This window comes from Ascaphus truei, chromosome 17 (assembly GCF_040206685.1).
Source record: "Ascaphus truei isolate aAscTru1 chromosome 17, aAscTru1.hap1, whole genome shotgun sequence".
NCBI classification, from domain to species: Eukaryota; Metazoa; Chordata; class Amphibia; order Anura; family Ascaphidae; genus Ascaphus; species Ascaphus truei.
In genome coordinates this window covers 19424576-19450038 of record NC_134499.1, presented here as the reverse complement: position 1 = coordinate 19450038, position 25463 = coordinate 19424576, and the positions used below count along the sequence as shown (strand labels likewise).

General features: G+C 63.2%; 1 protein-coding gene across 1 annotated transcript in view; it reads right to left on the bottom strand.

Moving 5' to 3' along the window:
* The window catches only part of RAD54L2 (RAD54 like 2), a 56018-nt gene that overhangs the window by 27615 nt on the left and 2940 nt on the right, over positions 1-25463 (bottom strand). Inside the window, exons 3-10 of the mRNA XM_075573646.1 lie at positions 21897-22056; positions 20659-20828; positions 20396-20539; positions 19005-19237; positions 15351-15533; positions 15021-15154; positions 7837-8036; positions 7303-7645 (exon numbers count right to left, since the gene is read on the bottom strand). Of these exons, the coding sequence (XP_075429761.1) occupies positions 7303-7645; positions 7837-8036; positions 15021-15154; positions 15351-15533; positions 19005-19237; positions 20396-20539; positions 20659-20828; positions 21897-22056 (1567 nt within the window). The remainder of the gene's footprint in view (positions 1-7302; positions 7646-7836; positions 8037-15020; positions 15155-15350; positions 15534-19004; positions 19238-20395; positions 20540-20658; positions 20829-21896; positions 22057-25463) is intronic.

Sequence of the window (25463 nt, the reverse complement as noted above, 5' to 3'; positions counted from 1 at the left end):
GCGGGGAGAACGCGAGTATAACACGGGCTGAGGTCACAGCACAGCGCCCCCACGCCTGGGGGAGGAGAGCGGGGAGAACGCGAGTATAACACGGGCTGAGGTCTCAGCACAGCGCCCCCACGCCTGGGGGAGGAGAGCGGGGAGAACGTGAGTATAACACGGGCTGAGGTCACAGCACAGCGCCCCCACGCCTGGGGGAGGAGAGCGGGGAGAACGCGAGTATAACACGGGCTGAGGTCTCAGCACAGCGCCCCCACGCCTGGGGGAGGAGAGCGGGGAGAACGCGAGTATAACACGGGCTGAGGTCACAGCACAGCGCCCCCACGCCTGGGGGAGGAGAGCGGGGAGAACGCGAGTATAACACGGGCTGAGGTCACAGCACAGCGCCCCCACGCCTGGGGGAGGAGAGCGGGGAGAACGTGAGTATAACACGGGCTGAGGTCACAGCACAGCGCCCCCACGCCTGGGGGAGGAGAGCGGGGAGAACGTGAGTATAACACGGGCTGAGGTCTCAGCACAGCGCCCCCACGCCTGGGGGAGGAGAGCGGGGAGAACGTGAGTATAACACGGGCTGAGGTCTCAGCACAGCGCCCCCACGCCTGGGGGAGGAGAGCGGGGAGAACGCGAGTATAACACGGGCTGAGGTCCCAGCACAGCGCCCCCACGCCTGGGGGAGGAGAGCGGGGAGAACGCGAGTATAACACGGGCTGAGGTCACAGCACAGCGCCCCCACGCCTGGGGGAGGAGAGCGGGGAGAACGTGAGTATAACACGGGCTGAGGTCACAGCACAGCGCCCCCACGCCTGGGGGAGGAGAGCGGGGAGAACGCGAGTATAACACGGGCTGAGGTCTCAGCACAGCGCCCCCACGCCTGGGGGAGGAGAGCGGGGAGAACGTGAGTATAACACGGGCTGAGGTCACAGCACAGCGCCCCCATGCCTGGGGGAGGAGAGCGGGGAGAACGTGAGTATAACACGGGCTGAGGTCACAGCACAGCGCCCCCACGCCTGGGGGAGCAGAGCGGGGAGAACGTGAGTATAACACGGGCTGAGGTCACAGCACAGCGCCCCCACGCCTGGGGGAGGAGAGCGGGGAGAACGCGAGTATAACACGGGCTGAGGTCTCAGCACAGCGCCCCCACGCCTGGGGGAGGAGAGCGGGGAGAACGTGAGTATAACACGGGCTGAGGTCACAGCACAGCGCCCCCACGCCTGGGGGAGGAGAGCGGGGAGAACGTGAGTATAACACGGGCTGAGGTCTCAGCACAGCGCCCCCACGCCTGAGGGAGGAGAGCAGGGAGAACGCGAGTATAACACGGGCTGAGGTCTCAGCACAGCGCCCCCACGCCTGGGGGAGAACGCGAGTATAACACGGGCTGAGGTCTCAGCACAGCGCCCCCACGCCTGGGGGAGGAGAGCGGGGAGAACGCGAGTATAACACGGGCTGAGGTCACAGCACAGCGCCCCCACGCCTGGGGGAGGAGAGCGGGGAGAACGCGAGTATAACACGGGCTGAGGTCACAGCACAGCGCCCCCACGCCTGGGGGAGGAGAGCGGGGAGAACGTGAGTATAACACGGGCTGAGGTCACAGCACAGCGCCCCCACGCCTGGGGGAGGAGAGCGGGGAGAACGTGAGTATAACACGGGCTGAGGTCACAGCACAGCGCCCCCACGCCTGGGGGAGGAGAGCGGGGAGAACGCGAGTATAACACGGGCTGAGGTCACAGCACAGCGCCCCCACGCCTGGGGGAGGAGAGCGGGGAGAACGCGAGTATAACACGGGCTGAGGTCACAACACAGCGCCCCCACGCCTGGGGGAGGAGAGCGGGGAGAACGTGAGTATAACACGGGCTGAGGTCACAGCACAGCGCCCCCACGCCTGGGGGAGGAGAGCGAGGAGAACGTGAGTATAACACGGGCTGAGGTCACAGCACAGCGCCCCCACGCCTGGGGGAGGAGAGCGGGGAGAACGCGAGTATAACACGGGCTGAGGTCACAGCACAGCGCCCCCACGCCTGGGGGAGGAGAGCGGGGAGAACGCGAGTATAACACGGGCTGAGGTCACAGCACAGCGCCCCCACGCCTGGGGGAGGAGAGCGAGGAGAACGTGAGTATAACACGGGCTGAGGTCACAGCACAGCGCCCCCACGCCTGGGGGAGGAGAGCGGGGAGAACGTGCGTATAACACGGGCTGAGGTCACAGCACAGCGCCCCCACGCCTGGGGGAGGAGAGCGGGGAGAACGCGAGTATAACACGGGCTGAGGTCACAGCACAACGCCCCCACGCCTGGGGGAGGAGAGCGGGGAGAACGTGAGTATAACACGGGCTGAGGTCACAGCACAGCGCCCCCACGCCTGGGGGAGGAGAGCGGGGAGAACGCGAGTATAACACGGGCTGAGGTCACAGCACAGCGCCCCCACGCCTGGGGGAGGAGAGCGGGGAGAACGCGCGTATAACACGGGCTGAGGTCTCAGCACAGCGCCCCCACGCCTGGGGGAGGAGAGCGGGGAGAACGTGAGTATAACACGGGCTGAGGTCACAGCACAGCGCCCCCACGCCTGGGGGAGGAGAGCGGGGAGAACGTGCGTATAACACGGGCTGAGGTCACAGCACAGCGCCCCCACGCCTGGGGGAGGAGAGCGGGGAGAACGCGAGTATAACACGGGCTGAGGTCACAGCACAGCGCCCCCACGCCTGGGGGAGGAGAGCGGGGAGAACGCGCGTATAACACGGGCTGAGGTCTCAGCACAGCGCCCCCACGCCTGGGGGAGGAGAGCGGGGAGAACGTGAGTATAACACGGGCTGAGGTCACAGCACAGCGCCCCCACGCCTGGGGGAGGAGAGCGGGGAGAACGCGAGTATAACACGGGCTGAGGTCACAGCACAGCGCCCCCACGCCTGGGGGAGGAGAGCGGGGAGAACGTGAGTATAACACGGGCTGAGGTCACAGCACAACGCCCCCACGCCTGGGGGAGGAGAGCGGGGAGAACGTGCGTATAACACGGGCTGAGGTCACAGCACAGCGCCCCACGCCTGGGGGAGGAGAGCGGGGAGAACGCGAGTATAACACGGGCTGAGGTCACAGCACAGCGCCCCCACGCCTGGGGGAGGAGAGCGGGGAGAACGCGAGTATAACACGGGCAGAGGTCACAGCACAGCGCCCCCACGCCTGGGGGAGGAGAGCGGGGAGAACGCGAGTATAACACGGGCAGAGGTCACAGCACAGCGCCCCCACGCCTGGGGGAGGAGAGCGGGGAGAACGTGAGTATAACACGGGCTGAGGTCACAGCACAGCGCCCCCACGCCTGGGGGAGGAGAGCGGGGAGAACGCGAGTATAACACGGGCTGAGGTCACAGCACAGCGCCCCCACGCCTGGGGGAGGAGAGCGGGGAGAACGCGCGTATAACACGGGCTGAGGTCTCAGCACAGCGCCCCCACGCCTGGGGGAGGAGAGCGGGGAGAACGCGAGTATAACACGGGCTGAGGTCACAGCACAGCGCCCCCACGCCTGGGGGAGGAGAGCGGGGAGAACGTGAGTATAACACGGGCTGAGGTCACAGCACAGCGCCCCCACGCCTGGGGGAGGAGAGCGGGGAGAACGTGAGTATAACACGGGCTGAGGTCACAGCACAGCGCCCCCACGCCTGGGGGAGGAGAGCGGGGAGAACGTGAGTATAACACGGGCTGAGGTCACAGCACAGCGCCCGCACGCCTGGGGGAGGAGAGCGGGGAGAACGCGAGTATAACATGGGCTGAGGTCACAGCACAGCGCCCCCACGCCTGGGGGAGGAGAGCGGGGAGAACGCGAGTATAACACGGGCTGAGGTCACAGCACAGCGCCCCCACGCCTGGGGGAGGAGAGCGGGGAGAACGCGAGTATAACACGGGCTGAGGTCACAGCACTGCGCCCCCACGCCTGGGGGAGGAGAGCGGGGAGAACGCGAGTATAACACGGGCTGAGGTCCCAGCACAGCGCCCCCACGCCTGGGGGAGGAGAGCGGGGAGAACGTGAGTATAACACGGGCTGAGGTCACAGCACAGCGCCCCCACGCCTGGGGGAGGAGAGCGGGGAGAACGTGAGTATAACACGGGCTGAGGTCACAGCACAGCGCCCCCACGCCTGGGGGAGGAGAGCGGGGAGAACGTGAGTATAACACGGGCTGAGGTCACAGCACAGCGCCCCCACGCCTGGGGGAGGAGAGCGGGGAGAACGCGAGTATAACACGGGCTGAGGTCCCAGCACAGCGCCCCACGCCTGGGGGAGGAGAGCGGGGAGAACGCGAGTATAACACGGGCTGAGGTCCCAGCACAGCGCCCCCACGCCTGGGGGAGGAGAGCGGGGAGAACGTGAGTATAACACGGGCTGAGGTCTCAGCACAGCGCCCCCACGCCTGGGGGAGGAGAGCGGGGAGAACGTGAGTATAACACGGGCTGAGGTCACAGCACAGCGCCCCCACGCCTGGGGGAGGAGAGCGGGGAGAACGTGAGTATAACACGGGCTGAGGTCACAGCACAGCGCCCCCACGCCTGGGGGAGGAGAGCGGGGAGAACGTGAGTATAACACGGGCTGAGGTCTCAGCACAGCGCCCCCACGCCTGGGGGAGAGCGGGGAGAACGCAAGTATAACACGGGCTGAGGTCACAGCACTGCGCCCCCACGCCTGGGGGAGGAGAGCGGGGAGAACGTGAGTATAACACGGGCTGAGGTCACAGCACAGCGCCCCCACGCCTGGGGGAGGAGAGCGGGGAGAACGTGAGTATAACACGGGCTGAGGTCACAGCACAGCGCCCCCACGCCTGGGGGAGGAGAGCGGGGAGAACACGAGTATAACACGGGCTGAGGTCTCAGCACAGCGCCCCCACGCCTGGGGGAGGAGAGCGGGGAGAACGCGAGTATAACACGGGCTGAGGTCACAGCACAGCGCCCCCACGCCTGGGGGAGGAGAGCGGGGAGAACGTGAGTATAACACGGGCTGAGGTCTCAGCACAGCGCCCCCACGCCTGGGGGAGGAGAGCGGGGAGAACGTGAGTATAACACGGGCTGAGGTCACAGCACAGCGCCCCCACGCCTGGGGGAGGAGAGCGGGGAGAACGCGAGTATAACACGGGCTGAGGTCACAGCACTGCGCCCCCACGCCTGGGGGAGGAGAGCGGGGAGAACGTGAGTATAACACGGGCTGAGGTCACAGCACAGCGCCCCCACGCCTGGGGGAGGAGAGCGGGGAGAACGTGAGTATAACACGGGCTGAGGTCACAGCACAGCGCCCCCACGCCTGGGGGAGGAGAGCGGGGAGAACGCGAGTATAACACGGGCTGAGGTCACAGCACAGCGCCCCCACGCCTGGGGGAGGAGAGCGGGGAGAACGTGAGTATAACACGGGCTGAGGTCACAGCACTGCGCCCCCACGCCTGGGGGAGGAGAGCGGGGAGAACGTGAGTATAACACGGGCTGAGGTCACAGCACAGCGCCCCCACGCCTGGGGGAGTAGAGCGGGGAGAACGTGAGTATAACACGGGCTGAGGTCACAGCACAGCGCCCCCACGCCTGGGGGAGGAGAGCGAGTATAACACGGGCTGAGGTCACAGCACAGCGCCCCCACGCCTGGGGGAGGAGAGCGGGGAGAACGCGAGTATAACACGGGCTGAGGTCACAGCACAGCGCCCCCACGCCTGGGGGAGGAGAGCGGGGAGAACGCGAGTATAACACGGGCTGAGGTCACAGCACAGCGCCCCCACGCCTTGGGGAGGAGAGCGGGGAGAACGTGAGTATAACACGGGCTGAGGTCACAGCACAGCGCCCCCACGCCTGCGGGAGGAGAGCGGGGAGAACGCGAGAATAACACGGGCTGAGGTCACAGCACAGCGCCCCCACGCCTGGGGGAGGAGAGCGGGGAGAACGCGAGTATAACACGGGCTGAGGTCTCAGCACAGCGCCCCCACGCCTGGGGGAGGAGAGCGGGGAGAACGTGAGTATAACACGGGCTGAGGTCCCAGCACAGCGCCCCCACGCCTGGGGGAGGAGAGCGGGGAGAACGTGAGTATAACACGGGCTGAGGTCACAGCACAGCGCCCCCACGCCTGGGGGAGAACGCGAGTATAACACGGGCTGAGGTCACAGCACAGCGCCCCCACGCCTGGGGGAGGAGAGCGAGGAGAACGCGAGTATAACACCGACTGAGGTCACACCACAGCGCCCCCACGCCTGGGGGAGGAGAGCGGGGAGAACGTGAGTATAACACGGGCTGAGGTCACAGCACAGCGCCCCCACGCCTGGGGGAGGAGAGCGGGGAGAACGCGAGTATAACACGGGCTGAGGTCACCGCACAGCGCCCCCACGCCTGGGGGAGGAGAGCGGGGAGAACGTGAGTATAACACGGGCTGAGGTCTCAGCACAGCGCCCCACGCCTGGGGGAGGAGAGCGGGGAGAACGTGAGTATAACACGGGCTGAGGTCTCAGCACAGCGCCCCCACGCCTGGGGGAGGAGAGCGGGGAGAACGCGAGTATAACACGGGCTGAGGTCACAGCACAGCGCCCCCACGCCTGGGGGAGGAGAGCGGGGAGAACGCAAGTATAACACGGGCTGAGGTCACAGCACAGCGCCCCCACGCCTGGGGGAGGAGAGCAGGGAGAACGTGAGTATAACACGGGCTGAGGTCTCAGCACAGCGCCCCCACGCCTGGGGGAGGAGAGCGGGGAGAACGCGAGTATAACACGGGCTGAGGTCACAGCACAGCGCCCCCACGCCTGGGGGAGGAGAGCGGGGAGAACGCGAGTATAACACGGGCTGAGGTCACAGCACAGCGCCCCCACGCCTGGGGGAGGAGAGCGGGGAGAACGCAAGTATAACACGGGCTGAGGTCACAGCACAGCGCCCCCACGCCTGGGGGAGGAGAGCGGGGAGAACGCGAGTATAACACGGGCTGAGGTCACAGCACAGCGCCCCCACGCCTGGGGGAGGAGAGCGGGGAGAACGTGAGTATAACACGGGCTGAGGTCACAGCACAGCGCCCCCACGCCTGGGGGAGGAGAGCGGGGAGAACGTTAGTATAACACGGGCTGAGGTCACAGCACAGCGCCCCCACGCCTGGGGGAGGAGAGCGGGGAGAACGCGCGTATAACACGGGCTGAGGTCACAGCACAGCGCCCCCACGCCTGGGGGAGGAGAGCGGGGAGAACGCGAGGTGTTGGATAAATCCAGGCTAGTTGGTCAGAGACGCACTCACCTCCCACACTATACTGGGGTACAGGGGGGGTGGGCAAAGCATGGGGGGTGCTGTCAGTATTTCGGGGAGGTTCTTACCTCTGCACGAAGCCCTCCAGCAGGCTATGCAGCACGTGACTTCGGTATCTCATGAGCCGCTTGTCCTGGGGGGTGCTGTCCGTGCACTGCCCGTTCAGGATGGGCCTCTCGAACATGTTGCTGAACTCCTGCCGCGTGCCCAGGAAGTCCGGCCGCACAAAGTCCACCATGCACCAGTACTCAATGAGGTTGTTTTGCAGGGGGTAACCCGTCAGCACCACCCGCCGCCGGGAGCGGATGTTCTTCAGGGCCTGGGACGTGCTGGCGTGACAGTTCTTGATCCGGTGACCTTCGTCACAGATGACCACGTCCGGGCCGGGCCGTGACAGGGCCCTCTCCATCCCTGAGACATGGGAGGGGCGAGTGTGCGTGAGGAGAGACAGAAGAATACTTTCCCTCGTCAAAGCTTTACACGGGGCCCGGTGTCGGCAAAGAACGCGGTGAAATATCCCGATGTTACTACATGCCCCTTTCCTCTCCCCTCTGACCCTTGTCCTTTACCTCCCCTCACCTTTGACCTTTGCCCTGCCTTACCTATCAGCATCTCCTGCTGCCGGTCCTCCTCATCCAGATCTATAATCACCGGCCCCGCTGCCTTCTTGCTCTTCTTCTTCCTCCTCCCCACGGTGAAGGATTTCTTGAGGGAGAGGAGCCGGTACATCTCGTACCCCATCAGCAGGACACCGCCACCCGTCGCCCAGTCATTCACCACCTTGGAGCGGGCCACTGTCGTCCTAAGGGGGGGATTCAAAGACCAAAGAGCTAAACATTAAGTGCAGCTGTGCGAGTCGGGGCTGTGCGCGTCGGGGCTGTGCGCGTCTGGGCTGTGCGCGCCTGGACTGTGCGCGTCGGGGCTGTGCGCGTCGGGGCTGTGCGCGTCGGGGCTGTGCGCGTCGGGGCTGTGCGCGTCGGGGCAGTGCGCGCCTGGGCTGTGCGCGTCGGGGCTGTGCGCGTCGGGGCTGTGCGCAGCGGGGCTGTGCGCGTCTGGGCTGTGGGCGTTTGGGCTGTGCGCGTCGGGGCTGTGCGCGTCTGGGCCGTGCGCGTCTGGGCCGTGCGCGTCTGGGCCGTGCGCGTCTGGGCTGCGCGCGCCTGGCTGCGCGCGTCTGGCCCGTGCGCGCCTGGGCCGTGCGCGCCTGGGCCGTGCGCGTCTGGGCTGTGCGCGTCTGGGCTGTGCGCGTCTGGGCGCTCCATTCTCCGGCAGTGCAGGGGCTGAGCTGGGCCCTCCCGTCTTCTCCAGCAGCGCAGGGACAGGGTAACTGGGCGCAGGGGGCGGGGGTGACCAGGCGCTCCCCTCTCCAGCAGCGCAGGGACTGGGTAACTGGGCGCAGGAGGCGGGGGTGACCTGGCGCTCCCTTCTCCAGCAGCGCAGGGACTGGGTAACTGGGCGCAGGGGGCGGGGGTGACCAGGCGCTCCCCTCTCCAGCAGCGCAGGGACAGGGTAACTGGGCGCAGGTGGCGGGGGTGACCAGGCGCTCCCCTCTCCAGCAGCGCAGGGACTGGGTAACTGGGCGCAGGGGGCGGGGGTGACCAGGCGCTCCCCTCTCCAGCAGCGCAGGGACCGGGTAACTGGGCGCAGGAGTGACCAGGCGCTCCCCTCTCCAGCAGCGCAGGGACTGGGTAACTGGGCGCAGGGGGCGGGGTGACCAGGCGCTCCCCTCTCCAGCAGCGCAGGGACTGGGTAACTGGGCGCAGGGGGCGGGGTGACCAGGCGCTCCCTTCTCTAGCAGCGCAGGGACTGGGTAACTGGGCGCAGGGGGCGGGGTGACCAGGCGCTCCCCTCTCCAGCAGCGCAGGGACTGGGTAACTGGGCGCAGGTGGCGGGGGTGACCAGGCGCTCCCCTCTCCAGCAGCGCAGGGACTGGGTAACTGGGCGCAGGGGGCGGGGTGACCTGTCGCTCCCCTCTCCAGCAGCGCAGGGACTGGGTAACTGGGCGCAGGGGGCGGGGTGACCAGGCGCTCCCCTCTCCAGCAGCGCAGGGACTGGGTAACTGGGCGCAGGGGGCGGGGGTGACAAGGCGCTCCCCTCTCCAGCAGCGCAGTGACTGGGTAACTGGGCGCAGGGGGCGGGGGTGAACACGGCGCTCTCCTCTCCAGCAGCGCAGGGACTGGGTAACTGGGCGCAGGGGGCGGGGTGACCAGGCGCTCCCCTCTCCAGCAGCGCAGGGACTGGGTAACTGGGCGCAGGGGGCGGGGGTGACCAGGCGCTCCCCTCTCCAGCAGCGCAGGGACCGGGTAACTGGGCGCAGGAGGCGGGGGTGACCAGGCGCTCCCTCCTCCAGCAGCGCAGGGACTGGGTAACTGGGCGCAGGAGGCCGGGGGTGACCAGGCGCTCCCCTCTCCAGCAGCGCATGGACTGGGTAACTGGGCGCAGGGGGCGGGGGTGACCAGGCGCTCCCCTCTCCAGCAGCGCAGGGACTGGGTAACTGGGCGCAGGGGGCGGGGGTGACCAGGCGCTCCCCTCTCCAGCAGCGCAGGGACTGGGTAACTGGGCGCAGGAGGCGGGGTGACCAGGCGCTCCCTTCTCCAGCAGCGCAGGGACTGGGTAACTGGGCGCAGGAGGCGGGGGTGACCAGGCGCTCCCTTCTCCAGCAGCGCAGGGACTGGGTAACTGGGCGCAGGAGGCGGGGGTGACCAGGCGCTCCCTTCTCCAGCAGCGCAGTGACTGGGTAACTGGGCGCAGGGGGCGGGGGTGACCAGGCGCTCCCTTCTCCAGCAGCGCAGTGACTGGGTAACTGGGCGCAGGGGGCGGGGGTGACCAGGCGCTCCCTTCTCCAGCAGCGCAGTGACTGGGTAACTGGGCGCAGGGGGCGGGGGTGACCAGGCGCTCCCTTCTCCAGCAGCGCAGGGACTGGGTAACTGGGCGCAGGGGGCGGGGTGACCAGGCGCTCCCTTCTCCAGCAGCGCAGGGACTGGGTAACTGGGCGCAGGGGGCGGGGTGACCAGGCGCTCCCCTCTCCAGCAGCGCAGGGACTGGGTAACTGGGCGCAGGTGGCGGGGTGACCTGGCGCTCCCCTCTCCAGCAGCGCAGGGACTGGGTAACTGGGCGCAGGAGGCGGGGGTGACCAGGCGCTCCCCTCTCCAGCAGCGCAGGGACCGGGTAACTGGGCGCAGGAGGCCGGGGTGACCAGGCGCTCCCCTCTCCAGCAGCGCAGGGACTGGGTAACTGGGCGCAGGTGGCGGGGGTGACCAGGCGCTCCCCTCTCCAGCAGCGCAGGGACTGGGTAACTGGGCGCAGGGGGCGGGGTGACCAGGCGCTCCCCTCTCCAGCAGCGCAGGGACTGGGTAACTGGGCGCAGGTGGCGGGGGTGACCAGGCGCTCCCCTCTCCAGCAGCGCAGGGACTGGGTAACTGGGCGCAGGGGGCGGGGTGACCAGGCGCTCCCCTCTCCAGCAGCGCAGGGACTGGGTAACTGGGCGCAGGTGGCGGGGTGACCAGGCGCTCCCCTCCTCCAGCAGCGCAGGGACTGGGTAACTGGGCGCAGGTGGCGGGGTGACCAGGCGCTCCCTTCTCCAGCAGCGCAGGGACTGGGTAACTGGGCGCAGGAGGCCGGGGTGACCTGGCGCTCCCCTCTCCAGCAGCGCAGGGAACGGGTAACTGGGCGCAGGAGGCCGGGGTGACCTGGCGCTCCCTCCTCCAGCAGCGCAGGGACTGGGTAACTGGGCGCAGGAGGCCGGGGTGACCTGGCGCTCCCCTCTACAGCAGCGCAGGGACTGGGTAACTGGGCGCAGGGGGCGGGGTGACCAGGCGCTCCCCTCTACAGCAGCGCAGGGACTGGGTAACTGGGCGCAGGGGGCGGGGTGACCAGGCGCTCCCCTCTACAGCAGCGCAGGGACTGGGTAACTGGGCGCAGGAGGCGGGGGTGACCAGGCGCTCCCCTCTCCAGCAGCGCAGGGACTGGGTAACTGGGCGCAGGTGGCGGGGGTGACCAGGCGCTCCCCTCTCCAGCAGCGCAGGGACTGGGTAACTGGGCGCAGGGGGCGGGGGTGACCTGGCGCTCCCCTCTCCAGCAGCGCAGGGACCGGGTAACTGGGCGCAGGGGGCGGGGGTGACCTGGCGCTCCCCTCTCCAGCAGCGCAGGGACTGGGTAACTGGGCGCAGGGGGCGGGGGTGACCTGGCGCTCCCCTCTCCAGCAGCGCAGGGACCGGGTAACAGGGCGCAGGTGGCGGGGGTGACCAGGCGCTCCCCTCTCCAGCAGCGCAGGGACTGGGTAACTGGGCGCAGGGGGCGGGTTGACCAGGCGCTCCCTCCTCCAGCAGCGCAGGGACTGGGTAACTGGGCGCAGGGGGCGGGGTGACCAGGCGCTCCCTCCTCCAGCAGCGCAGGGACTGGGTAACTGGGCGCAGGGGGCGGGGTGACCAGGCGCTCCCCTCTCCAGCAGCGCAGGGACTGGGTAACTGGGCGCAGGGGGCGGGGTGACCTGGCGCTCCCTCCTCCAGCAGCGCAGGGACTGGGTAACTGGGCGCAGGAGGCCGGGGTGACCTGGCGCTCCCCTCTCCAGCAGCGCAGGGACTGGGTAACTGGGCGCAGGTGGCGGGGGTGACCTGGCGCTCCCCTCTCCAGCAGCGCAGGGACCGGGTAACTGGGCGCAGGTGGCGGGGTGACCAGGCGCTCCCTCCTCCAGCAGCGCAGGGACTGGGTAACTGGGCGCAGGGGGCGGGGTGACCAGGCGCTCCCCTCTCCAGCAGCGCAGGGACTGGGTAACTGGGCGCAGGGGGCGGGGGTGACCTGGCGCTCCCCTCTCCAGCAGCGCAGGGACCGGGTAACAGGGCGCAGGGGGCGGGGGTGACCAGGCGCTCCCCTCTCCAGCAGCGCAGGGACTGGGTAACTGGGCGCAGGGGGCGGGGTGACCAGGCGCTCCCTCCTCCAGCAGCGCAGGGACTGGGTAACTGGGCGCAGGGGGCGGGGGGACCAGGCGCTCCCCTCTCCAGCAGCGCAGGGACTGGGTAACTGGGCGCAGGGGGCGGGGGTGACCTGGCGCTCCCTCCTCCAGCAGCGCAGGGACTGGGTAACTGGGCGCAGGAGGCCGGGGTGACCTGGCGCTCCCCTCTCCAGCAGCGCAGGGACTGGGTAACTGGGCGCAGGGGGCGGGGGTGACCAGGCGCTCCCCTCTCCAGCAGCGCAGGGACTGGGTAACTGGGCGCAGGGGGCGGGGGTGACCAGGCGCTCCCCTCTCCAGCAGCGCAGGGACTGGGTAACTGGGCGCAGGAGGCGGGGTGACCAGGCGCTCCCTCCTCCAGCAGCGCAGGGACTGGGTAACTGGGCGCAGGAGGCGGGGGTGACCTGGCGCTCCCCTCTCCAGCAGCGCAGGGACTGGGTAACTGGGCGCAGGGGGCGGGGGTGACCAGGCGCTCCCCTCTCCAGCAGCGCAGGGACTGGGTAACTGGGCGCAGGAGGCGGGGTGACCAGGCGCTCCCTCCTCCAGCAGCGCAGGGACTGGGTAACTGGGCGCAGGGGGCGGGGGTGACCTGGCGCTCCCCTCTCCAGCAGCGCAGGGACCGGGTAACTGGGCGCAGGTGGCGGGGGTGACCAGGCGCTCCCTCCTCCAGCAGCGCAGGGACTGGGTAACTGGGCGCAGGGGGCGGGGGTGACCAGGCGCTCCACTCTCCAGCAGCGCAGGGACCGGGTAACTGGGCGCAGGGGGCGGGGGGTGACCTGGCGCTCCCCTCTCCAGCAGCGCAGGGACCGGGTAACTGGGCGCAGGGGTGACCTGGCGCTCCCTCCTCCAGCAGCGCAGGGACTGGGTAACTGGGCGCAGGAGGCCGGGGTGACCTGGCGCTCCCCTCTCCAGCAGCGCAGGGACTGGGTAACTGGGCGCAGGTGGCGGGGGTGACCTGGCGCTCCCCTCTCCAGCAGCGCAGGGACCGGGTAACTGGGCGCAGGTGGCGGGGGTGACCTGGCGCTCCCCTCTCCAGCAGCGCAGGGACTGGGTAACTGGGCGCAGGGGGCGGGGGTGACCTGGCGCTCCCCTCTCCAGCAGCGCAGGGACCGGGTAACAGGGCGCAGGTGGCGGGGGTGACCAGGCGCTCCCCTCTCCAGCAGCGCAGGGACTGGGTAACTGGGCGCAGGGGGCGGGGTGACCAGGCGCTCCCTCCTCCAGCAGCGCAGGGACTGGGTAACTGGGCGCAGGGGGCGGGGGGACCAGGCGCTCCCCTCTCCAGCAGCGCAGGGACTGGGTAACTGGGCGCAGGGGGCGGGGGTGACCTGGCGCTCCCTCCTCCAGCAGCGCAGGGACTGGGTAACTGGGCGCAGGAGGCCGGGGTGACCTGGCGCTCCCCTCTCCAGCAGCGCAGGGACTGGGTAACTGGGCGCAGGGGGCGGGGGTGACCAGGCGCTCCCCTCTCCAGCAGCGCAGGGACTGGGTAACTGGGCGCAGGTGTGACCAGGCGCTCCCCTCTCCAGCAGCGCAGGGACTGGGTAACTGGGCGCAGGGGGCGGGGGTGACCAGGCGCTCCCCTCTCCAGCAGCGCAGGGACTGGGTAACTGGGCGCAGGGGGCGGGGGTGACCTGGCGCTCCCCTCTCCAGCAGCGCAGGGACTGGGTAACTGGGCGCAGGTGGCGGGGGTGACCAGGCGCTCCCCTCTCCAGCAGCGCAGGGACTGGGTAACTGGGCGCAGGAGGCGGGGTGACCAGGCGCTCCCTCCTCCAGCAGCGCAGGGACTGGGTAACTGGGCGCAGGAGGCGGGGGTGACCAGGCGCTCCCCTCTCCAGCAGCGCAGGGACCGGGTAACTGGGCGCAGGTGGCGGGGGTGACCAGGCGCTCCCTCCTCCAGCAGCGCAGGGACTGGGTAACTGGGCGCAGGGGGCGGGGTGACCTGGCGCTCCCCTCTCCAGCAGCGCAGGGACTGGGTAACTGGGCGCAGGGGGCGGGGGTGACCTGGCGCTCCCTCCTCCAGCAGCGCAGGGACTGGGTAACTGGGCGCCGGGGGCGGGGGTGACCTGGCGCTCCCCTCTCCAGCAGCGCAGGGACCGGGTAACTGGGCGCAGGTGGCGGGGGTGACCAGGCGCTCCCTCCTCCAGCAGCGCAGGGACTGGGTAACTGGGCGCAGGGGGCGGGGGTGACCAGGCGCTCCCCTCTCCAGCAGCGCAGGGACCGGGTAACTGGGCGCAGGGGGCGGGGGGTGACCTGGCGCTCCCCTCTCCAGCAGCGCAGGGACCGGGTAACTGGGCGCAGGGGGCGGGGGTGACCTGGCGCTCCCCTCTCCAGCAGCGCAGGGACTGGGTAACTGGGCGCAGGGGTGACCTGGCGCTCCCCTCTCCAGCAGCGCAGGGACTGGGTAACTGGGCGCAGGAGGCGGGGTGACCAGGCGCTCCCCTCTCCAGCAGCGCAGGGACTGGGTAACAGGGCGCAGGAGGCCGGGGTGACCTGGCGCTCCCCTCTCCAGCAGCGCAGGGACTGGGTAACTGGGCGCAGGAGGCCGGGGTGACCTGGCGCTCCCCTCTCCAGCAGCGCAGGGACTGGGTAACTGGGCGCAGGGGGCGGGGGTGACCTGGCGCTCCCCTCTCCAGCAGCGCAGGGACTGGGTAACTGGGCGCAGGAGGCCGGGGTGACCTGGCGCTCCCCTCTCCAGCAGCGCAGGGACTGGGTAACTGGGCGCAGGGGGCGGGGGTGACCTGGCGCTCCCCTCTCCAGCAGCGCAGGGACTGGGTAACTGGGCACAGCTGGCGGGGTGACCAGGCGCTCCCCTCTCCAGCAGCGCAGGGGGCTCCTCAGACTTACTTGTGCTCGTCGTTCATGGTGTGGACTTTGAATGCTCGCGGCCGGACCTCCTCGGGGTTGTAATCGGGGGGGAGGGCTTCCAGGGGTGGGAGCCATATGTTAAACTCAGCTAGCCAGTTCTGCAGAGTGTTCACCTGCAAGGGACAGACACTGCGCCTCAGGGACAGGCCAGGGAAGAGCTGCCGGGACAGAGCCGTAGGGACAGGATCTCAGGGCCAGGCCTGGGGCAGGGCCTCAGTGGTGCTATATACGGACAGTACAGACTCAAGCTTATCAATGCTATTGTATACAGACAGTACTGATGCTCCCCTGTCCCCCGGGGGGTCTCACCGGCACGATGGCGAGTACAGTCTTGGCCGACGTGTGTTGGAAGAGCACGTCCAGGAAGGAGATGACCTGCAGGGTCTTGCCAAGCCCCATACTGTGTGCCAGGATACAGCCAAACCCACTGCTGCCAGAAAACCTCTCCAGTGACTCCACCAGGTTATCGTACAGGAAGCGGATACCCCCGATCTGAGAGAGAGCCGGGGTGTTACTGGGTGATACTGTGCAGACAGAGAGGGAGGGGGGCGGGAAAGAGTGGGGGAGAAGAGAGGGCGGAGGGAGAGAGAGAAGAAGGGGAGAGGGATGGGGGGTAGAGAGCGAGGGATGGGGTGGTAGAGAGAGAGGGATGGGGGGGTAGAGAGAGAGGGATGGCGGGGTGGTAGAGAGAGAGGGATGGGGGGGGTAGAGAGAGAGGGATGGGGGGTATTGAGAGAGGGATGGGGGGTATTGAGAGGGGGATGGGGGGGTATAGAGCGAGGGATGGGGGTAGAGAGCGAGGGATGGGGGGTAGAGAGCGAGGGATGGGGGGGTAGAGAGCGAGGGTTGGGGGGTTAGAGAGCGAGGGTTGGGGGGTTAGAAAGCGAGCGATGGGGGGGAAGGGAGCGAGGGATGGGGGGGAAGGGAGCGAGTGATGGGGGGGAAGGGAGCGAGGGATGGGGGGGGAAGGGAGCGAGGGATGGGGAGGGGGGGAAGGGAGCGAGGGATGGGGGGGAAGGGATCGAGGGATGGGGGGGAAGGGAGCGAGGGATGGGGGGGAAGGGAAGGGAGCGAGGGATGGGGGGGAAGGGAGCGAGGGATGGGGGGAAGGGAGCAAGGGATGGGGGGGTAGAGAGAGAGGGATGGGGGGTAGAGAGAGAGGGATGGGGGGTATTGAGCGAGGGATGGAGGGGTATTGAGCGAGGGATGGGGGTTAGAGAGCGAGGGATGGGGGGGTACAGAGCGAGGGTTGGGGGGTTAGGGAGCGAGGGATGGGGGGGGAAGGGAGCGAGGGATGGGGGGAAGGGAGCGAGGGATGGGGGGGGAAGGGAGCGAGGGATGGGGGGGAAGGGAGCGAGGGATGGGGGGGAAGGGAGCGAGGGATGGGGGGAAGGGAGCGAGGGATGGGGGGGGAAGGTAGCGAGGGATCGGAGGGAAGGGAGCGAGGGATGGGGGGGGAAAGGGAGCGAGGGATGGGGGGGGAAGGGAGCGAGGGATGGGGGGGGGGGGGGAGGGAGCGAGGGATGGGGGGGGGAGGGAGCGAGGGATGGGGGGGAGTGCTTGTATGCATATACATATTAACCCCTTGGTGCCAGTATACGGCGAGTGCTTGTATGCATATACATATTAACCCCTTGGTGCCAGTATACAGCGAGTGCTTGTATGCATATACATATTAACCCCTTGGTGCCAGTATACAGCGAGTGCTTGTATGCATATACATATTAACCCCTTGGTGCCAGTTTACAGCGAGTGCTTGTATGCATATACATATTAACCCCTTGGTGCCAGTATACAGCGAGTGCTTGTATGCATATACATATTAACCCCTTGGTGCAGGTATACAGCGAGTGCTTGTATGCATATACATATTAACCCCTTGGTGCCAGTATACAGCGAGTGCTTGTATGCATATACATATTAACCCCTTGGTGCAGGTATACAGCGAGTGCTTGTATGCATATACATATTAACCCCTTGGTGCCAGTATACAGCGAGTGCTTGTATGCATATACACATTAACCCCTTGGTGCAGGTATACAGCGAGTGCTTGTATGCATATACATATTAACCCCTTGGTGCCAGTATACAGCGAGTGCTTGTATGCATATACATATTAACCCCTTGGTGCCAGTATACAGCGAGTGCTTGTATGCATATACATATTAACCCCTTGGTGCCAGTATACAGCGAGTGCTTGTATGCATATACATATTAACCCCTTGGTGCAGGTATACAGCGAGTGCTTGTATGCATATACATATTAACCCCTTGGTGCCAGTATACAGCGAGTGCTTGTATGCATATACATATTAACCCCTTGGTGCCAGTATACAGCGAGTGCTTGTATGCATATACATATTAACCCCTTGGTGCCAGTATACAGCGAGTGCTTGTATGCATATACATATTAACCCCTTGGTGCCAGTATACAGCGAGTGCTTGTATGCATATACATATTAACCCCTTGGTGCCAGTATACAGCGAGTGCTTGTATGCATATACATATTAACCCCTTGGTGCCAGTATACAGCGAGTGCTTGTATGCATATACATATTAACCCCTTGGTGCCAGTATACAGCGAGTGCTTGTATGCATATACATATTAACCCCTTGGTGCCAGTATACAGCGAGTGCTTGTATGCATATACATATTAACCCCTTGGTGCCAGTATACAGCGAGTGCTTGTATGCATATACATATTAACCCCTTGGTGCCAATATACAGCGAGTGCTTGTATGCATATACATATTAACCCCTTGGTGCCAGTATACAGCGAGTGCTTGTATGCATATACATATTAACCCCTTGGTGCAGGTATACAGCGAGTGCTTGTATGCATATACATATTAACCCCTTGGTGCAGGTATACAGCGAGTGCTTGTATGCATATACATATTAACCCCTTGGTGCCAGTATACAGCGAGTGCTTGTATGCATATACATATTAACCCCTTGGTGCCAGTATACAGCGAGTGCTTGTATGCATATACATATTAACCCCTTGGTGCAGGTATACAGCGAGTGCTTGTATGCATATACATATTAACCCCTTGGTGCCAGTATACAGCGAGTGCTTGTATGCATATACATATTAACCCCTTGGTGCAGGTATACAGCGAGTGCTTGTATGCATATACATATTAACCCCTTGGTGCCAGTATACAGCGAGTGCTTGTATGCATATACATATTAACCCCTTGGTGCCGGTATACAGCGAGTGCTTGTATGCATATACATATTAACCCCTTGGTGCCGGTATACAGCGAGTGCTTGTATGCATATACATATTAACCCCTTGGTGCCAGTATACAGCGAGTGCTTGTATGCATATACATATTAACCCCTTGGTGCCAGTATACAGCGAGTGCTTGTATGCATATACACATTAACCCCTTGGTGCCAGTATACAGCGAGTGCTTGTATGCATATACATATTAACCCCTTGGTGCCAGTATACAGCGAGTGCTTGTATGCATATACACATTAACCCCTTGGTGCCAGTATACAGCGAGTGCTTGTATGCATATACAGATTAACCCCTTGGTGCCAGTATACAGCGAGTGCTTGTATGCATATACACATTAACCCCTTGGTGCAGGTATACAGCGAGTGCTTGTATGCATATACACATTAACCCCTTGGTGCCAGTATACAGCGAGTGCTTGTATGCATATACAGATTAACCCCTTGGTGCCAGTATACAGCGAGTGCTTGTATGCATATACATATTAACCCCTTGGTGCAGGTATACAGCGAGTGCTTGTATGCATATACACATTAACCCCTTGGTGCAGGTATACAGCGAGTGCTTGTATGCATATACACATTAACCCCTTGGTGCAGGTATACAGCGAGTGCTTGTATGCATATACATATTAACCCCTTGGTGCCAGTATACAGCGAGTGCTTGTATGCATATACACATTAACCCCTTGGTGCAGGTATACAGGGAACGGACCTGGTGTGGTTTGACTGCCTGCGCCAACTGTCGTGTCAGGTAAATGTCCTTCTCGTTGGGCGGGTGGTTGATGTTGACCAGGACTTGGCCCAGAGCGTCCGGCTGGTTAACAGTATCATTGACGTGAGAACCGCTGCTCTCAGCCGCCAGGTCCTCATCCCCCTCATCCTCAGACTCTCCGCTGTCCACGATCTGCAGAGACTCCTCTTCTCCGGAACTCAGCTCTATCACCTCTGGGGTGCGGGGAGAGAGAGAGCAAGAAGGGGAGGGAGAGAGAGAAGGGGAGGGAGAGAGAGAAGGGGTGCGAGAGAGAGAGAAGGGGTGCGAGAGAGAGAGAAGGGGAGGGAGAGAGAGAAGGGGAGGGAGAGAGAGAAGGGGAGGGAGAGAGAGAAGGGGGTGCGAGAGAGAGAGAGAAGGGGGTGCGAGAGAGAGAGAGAGAGATAGAAGGGGTGCGAGAGAGAAGGGGAGGGAGAGAGAGAGAAAAGGGGAGGAAGAGAGAGAGAGAGAGAAGGGGGTGCGAGAGAGAGAGAGAGAAGGGGTGCGAGAGAGAGAGAAGGGGTGCGGAGAGAGAGAGAAGGGGATGCGAGAGAGAGAGAGAGAGAGAGAGAGAGAGAGAGAGAGAGAGAGAGAGAGAGAGAGAAGGGGATGCGAGAGAGAGAGAGAGAGAGAGAGAGAGAGAAGGGGTGCGAGAGAGAGAGAAGGGGTGCGAGAGAGAGAGAGAGAGAGAGAGAAGGGGTGCGAGAGAGAGAGAAGGGGTGCGAGAGAGAGAGAGAAGGGGTGCAAGAGAGAGAGAGAAGGGGTGCGAGAGAGAGAGAGAAGGGGTGCGAGAGAGAGAGAGAAGGGGTGCGAGAGAGAGAGAGAAGGGGTGCGAGAGAGAGAGAGAAGGGGTGCGAGAGAGAGAGAGAAGTGGTGCGAGAGAGAGAGAGAAGGGGGTGCGAGAGAGAGAGAGAAGGGGTGCGAGAGAGAGAGAGAAGGGGTGCGAGAGAGAGAGAAGGGGTGCGAGAGAGAGAGAAGGGGTGCGAGAGAGAGAGAAGGGGTGCGAGAGAGAGAGATGTGGGGGGGAGAGAGAGAGAAAGAAGGGGGAGAGTGGAGCGAGGGGAGAGAAAGAAAGGAGCGAGGGGAGAGAAAGAAAGGAGCGAGGGAATTGAAAGAAAGGAGCGAGGGGAGAGAAAGAAAGGAGCGAGGGAATTGAAAGAAAGGAGCGAGGGGAGAGAGAGCAAGAGAGGAGGGAGGGAGGGACGTTATATCAAGAGGAGGTATCCTGCTAAAGCCAATGCATTGTTACATCACCACATTGCACAGCACAAGCAATGTCACCTATAGCATCCCCCACCTCCCCCATCACCCCGTCACGCCCCCCCATATTATTTCCCTCTCTTCTCCTCTCTCACCATCTTTGATGCTGTGCAGGTTTTCCTTTGACTCGTCCTCGCTGTCCTCACTGTCCCCGCTACTGCTATCCAGGCAGATGACCTCCTGACTGATACCCCTGGGGGGCAGCTGTGACACCTCCCCTGTCCTCAGCTCAATCTCCTCTGGAGGTCACAAGTCGTACAGGAAGTAAATACACCGGTGCCGCTGACCAACAGCCAGCCCCCTCCCCATATCCCCAACCCGCCCCCTTCCCCCGTGTCCCCATGACGGGCGGACTCACCGTGCAGGAAGTCGAGTGGCACAGCAGGCAGGGTGGGGGTGACGGGCAGGGAGGGCAGTGCCGGGAGCGGGTAATCCTTCCTCTGCTGCTCCAGCCGCCGGCGCCGTTCCATCTCCTCCTGCTGAGCGGTCTTGGTAACGGCCTCCAGCTGGTCCTCCCGCAGCAGCTTCCTGCAGCACGCGGAGGCCGGGGGTCAGAGGGGGCAGCGGGGGGTTCACAGGTACGGGTGGGTGTGACAGATAGCGGGGTGGGTGTGTGTGTGGGTGTCAGATAGCGGGGTGTGTTGGTGTCAGATAGCGGTGTGTGTGTGACAGATAGCGGGGTGGGTGGGTGTGTGTGTGACAGATAGCGGGGTGGGTGTGTGTGTGACAGATAGCGGGGTGGGTGTGTGTGTGACAGATAGCGGGGTGTGTGGGTGTCAGATAGCGGTGTGTGTGTGACAGATAGCGGGGTGGGTGTGTGACAGATAGCGGGGTGGGTGTGTGTGACAGATAGCGGGGTGTGTGTGTGTGACAGATAGCGGGGTGTGTGTGTGTGACAGATAGCGGGGTGTGTGTGTGACAGATAGCGGGGTGTGTGTGTGACAGATAGCGGGGTGTGTGTGTGACAGATAGCGGGGTGGGTGTGTGTGTGACAGATAGCGGGGTGGGTGTGTGTGTGACAGATAGCGGTGTGTGTGTGACAGATAGCGGTGTGTGTGTGACAGATAGCGGGGTGGGTGTGTGACAGATAGCGGGGTGGGTGTGTGTGACAGATAGCGGGGTGTGTGTGTGTGACAGATAGCGGGGTGTGTGTGTGTGACAGATAGCGGGGGTGTGTGTGTGACAGATAGCGGGGTGTGTGTGTGACAGATAGCGGGGTGTGTGTGTGACAGATAGCGGGGTGTGTGTGTGACAGATAGCGGGGTGTGTGTGTGACAGATAGCGGGGTGTGTGTGTGACAGATAGCGGTGTGTGTGTGACAGATAGCGGTGTGTGTGTGACAGATAGCGGTGTGTGTGTGACAGATAGCGGTGTGTGTGACAGATAGCAGTGTATGTGACAGATAGCGGGGGGGGGGGGGGGGGTGACAGATAGCGGTGTGTGTGAGACAGATAGCGGTGTGTGTGAGACAGATAGCGGTGTGTGTGAGACAGGTGTGTGTGTGTGTGTGTGTGTGTGTGTGTGTGTGTGTGTGTGTGTGTGTGTGTGTGTGTGTGTGTGTGTGTGTGTGTGTGTCAGATAGCTGTGCTGTCTCACCGGATGTTCCTCCTCATGTTTCCGGGTTTCTGCGCCCGCGTCTTTGCCTCGTCGCTGGGCGATGCTCGCTCCTCTCGCCCGCTCTGTCCTGAGGTCGCTGAAGTTGAGCGTTTCCTTCCCTCCTCTGCCCCTGCACCCAACTCTGCGCTCTGAGACCGCTCTGCAAGCACACGTAGACCGTGAGAGAGCAGCGAGACCGCTCTGCAAGCACACGCACACCGTGAGAGAGCAGAGAGACCGCTCTGCAAGCACACGCACACCGTGAGAGAGCAGAGAGACCGCTCTGCAAGCACACGCAGACCGTGAGAGCAGCGAGACCGCTCTGCAAGCACACGCAGACCGTGAGAAGAGAAGCGAGACCGCTCTGCAAGCACACGCAGACCGTGAGAAAGCAGCGAGACCGCTCTGCAAACACACGGAGACCGTGAGAGAGCAGCGAGACCGCTGCTCTGCAAGCACACGCAGACCGTGAGAGAGCAGCGAGACCGCTGCTCTGCAAGCACACGCAGACCGTGAGAGAGCAGCGAGACCGCTCTGCAAGCACACGCAGACCGTGAGAGCAGCGAGACCACTCTGCAAGCACACGCAGACCGTGAGAGAGCAGCGAGACCGTTCTGCAAGCACACGCAGACCGTGAGAAAGCAGAGACCGCTGCTCTGCAAGCACACGCAGACCGTGAGAGCAGCGAGACCGCTGCTCTGCAAGCACATGCAGACCGTGAGACAGCAGAGACCGCTCTGCAAGCACACGCAGACCGTGAGAGAACAGAGAGACAGAGACAGCTCGTGAGAGAACAGACACTACTAAGAAACAAAACAGACAAGGACAGAGGCAGAGAGACCGCGCAGAGAGACATGTAAATACTAAGAGACTGTGAGAGACGGACGGTTATTGGGACATCTGTCCTCTGTTTATCCGAGATTGTGCAGATTTTAGGAAGATAACGCCCAGTCCCGGAGTATTTTATGCGAGCAGAGAGCGTCCGTCAGCGGAGACATTGCATGAAAGGGAGCAGGCTCCTCAGCTTCAAAAGACCCTCACAGGAAAACAGCCGCCCGCAGAAATCCCCCTACATCAGACACTGGGTATCCGCTCTGAGACAAGCCTGTGACAACAGAACCGGGCCCTACAAGGTACCGCTCATTCTGTACCTCAGTGGCATACTCCGGGGGCACTCTCCCCCAGCAACGTACCTGTACTAATCCCCCAAAATTAAACATTGCAGCTTTCAGGGGAAACCTCAACCGTGAGCATACTTCATTGTATTACAGTACTGAGTATCTCATCTCTGGCATTCAAAGCTCCTTCTGACATCTGCAAAGGAGACCTGTGAGACCTGGCAGTGAACGCGCATACCAGTAAAAGGTTATGTGAACCTGCAGGGAGACAACACCAGGGACCCCCAAACTGAGACCCCCAAACGCTCTCACGATCACCCTCAGACAATCTCTGCATCCTCAGCCACTGCACAAGCTGCAGACACATTGTGATACTCAGCACTTTTATGTGGCAGCATGTTCAGTTTGAAGGCGGGAGGGGCGGCATGACCTGAAGCCCCTCTGTACTAGCGGGACCCCACAGTTGGGGGGAATGTGTTGGCTGTGCGGACTCATTTAGAAGCAGCATGCTGAGGGCTACCCCAGGATGGGGCAAGACAGAGGTGTCCCCTCCTGGGGCTCTGTACCCTCCCCCAGCACGCACGGCACACACACTGATCAGGGAGCGAGGGAATAAGAGGCTGCTCCCCCTGCAGGAGGGGGGAGGTAAGACTGTCCCATCTTACTATACACAATGATCAGAGGTTATGCTCTTACATAAGCATTACACACGTTGCTGGGGAGGGGGGCAGCAGGGGGGCAGCAGGGGGGCTGCAGGGGGGCTGCAACGGACAACCAACAACACTGCCGTGTCTGCCTGCTGGGTGCAGTGTAAGGAGCACAGAGGCCTGTCTCTCACATGCCCTGGGGGAGCCCCTCCCTACATACACCCTGCCTGTCATGCTTAGGTAACATGCTAACGCACACGCAGATAAGAGGGGACTCCGAGACACCAGCACAGACACAGAGTGGACACATCACACACAAAACCAGGGCCTTCCTAAAGTGTCACTTCAAGTGTCCCATACAATACACCCCTCCCCCCACCCTTATATCTGTATCTATCACTCCTCTATTACAGGGCCCCTTACCCTATAACTGTCCTGTACCTATCACTCCTCTATTACAGGGACCCCTCACCCTATAACTGTCCTGTACCTATCACTCCTCTATTACAGGGCCCCTCACCCTATAACTGTCCTGCACCTATCACTCCTCTATTACAGGGCCCCTCGCCCTATAACTGTCCTGTACCTATTACTCCTCTATTACAGGACCCCTCACCCTATAACTGTCCTGTACCTATTACTCCTCTATTACAGGACCCCTCACCCTATAACTGTCCTGTACCTATCACTCCTCTATTACAGGGCCCCTCACCCTATAACTGTCCTGTACCTATCTATCCTCTATTACAGGACCCCTCCCCCTATAACTGTCCTGTACCTATCACTCCTCTATTACAGGGCCCTCGCCCTATAACTGTCCTGTACCTATCACTCCTCTATTACAGGGCCCCTCGCCCTATAACTGTCCTGTACCTATCACTCTGTTACAGGGCCCCTCTGCCCAATAACTGCCCTGTACCTATCATTCCTCTATTACAGGGCCCCTCACCCTATAACTGTCCTGTACCTATCACTCTATTACAGGGCCCCTCACCCTATAACTGTCCTGTACCTATTACTCCTCTATTACAGGACCCCTCACCCTATAACTGTCCTGTACCTATCACTCTATTACAGGACCCCTCTGCCCAATAACTGCCCTGTACCTATCACTCCTATTACAGCCCCCCCCCCCCCCCCCCATAACTGTCCTGTACCTGTCACTCTATTACAGGACCCCTCGCCCTATAACTGCCCTGTACCTATCACTCCTATTACAGACCCCCCCCCCCAGAACTGTCCTGTACCTATCACTCTATTACAGGACCCCTCGCCCTATAACTGCCCTGTACCTATCACTCCTCTATTACAGGGCCCCTCACCCTATAACTATTACAGGGCCCCTAACCCTATAACTATTACAGGGGCCCTCACCCTATAACTGTCCTGTACCTATCACTCCTCTATTACAGGGCCCCTCACCCTATAACTGTCCTGTACCTATCACTCCTCTATTACAGGGCCCCTAACCCTATAACTATTACAGGGCCCCTCACCCTATAACTATTACAGGGCCCCTCACCCTATAACTATTACAGGGCCCCTCACCCTATAACTGTCCTGTACCTATCACTCCTCTATTACAGGGCCCCTCACCCTATAACTGTCCTGTACCTATCACTCCTCTATTACAGGGCCCCTAACCCTATAACTATTACAGGGCCCCTAACCCTATAACTGTCCTGTACCTATCACTCCTCTATTACAGGGCCCCTAACCCTATAACTATTACAGGGCCCCTAACCCTATAACTATTACAGGGCCCCTCACCCTATAACTATTACAGGGCCCCTCACCCTATA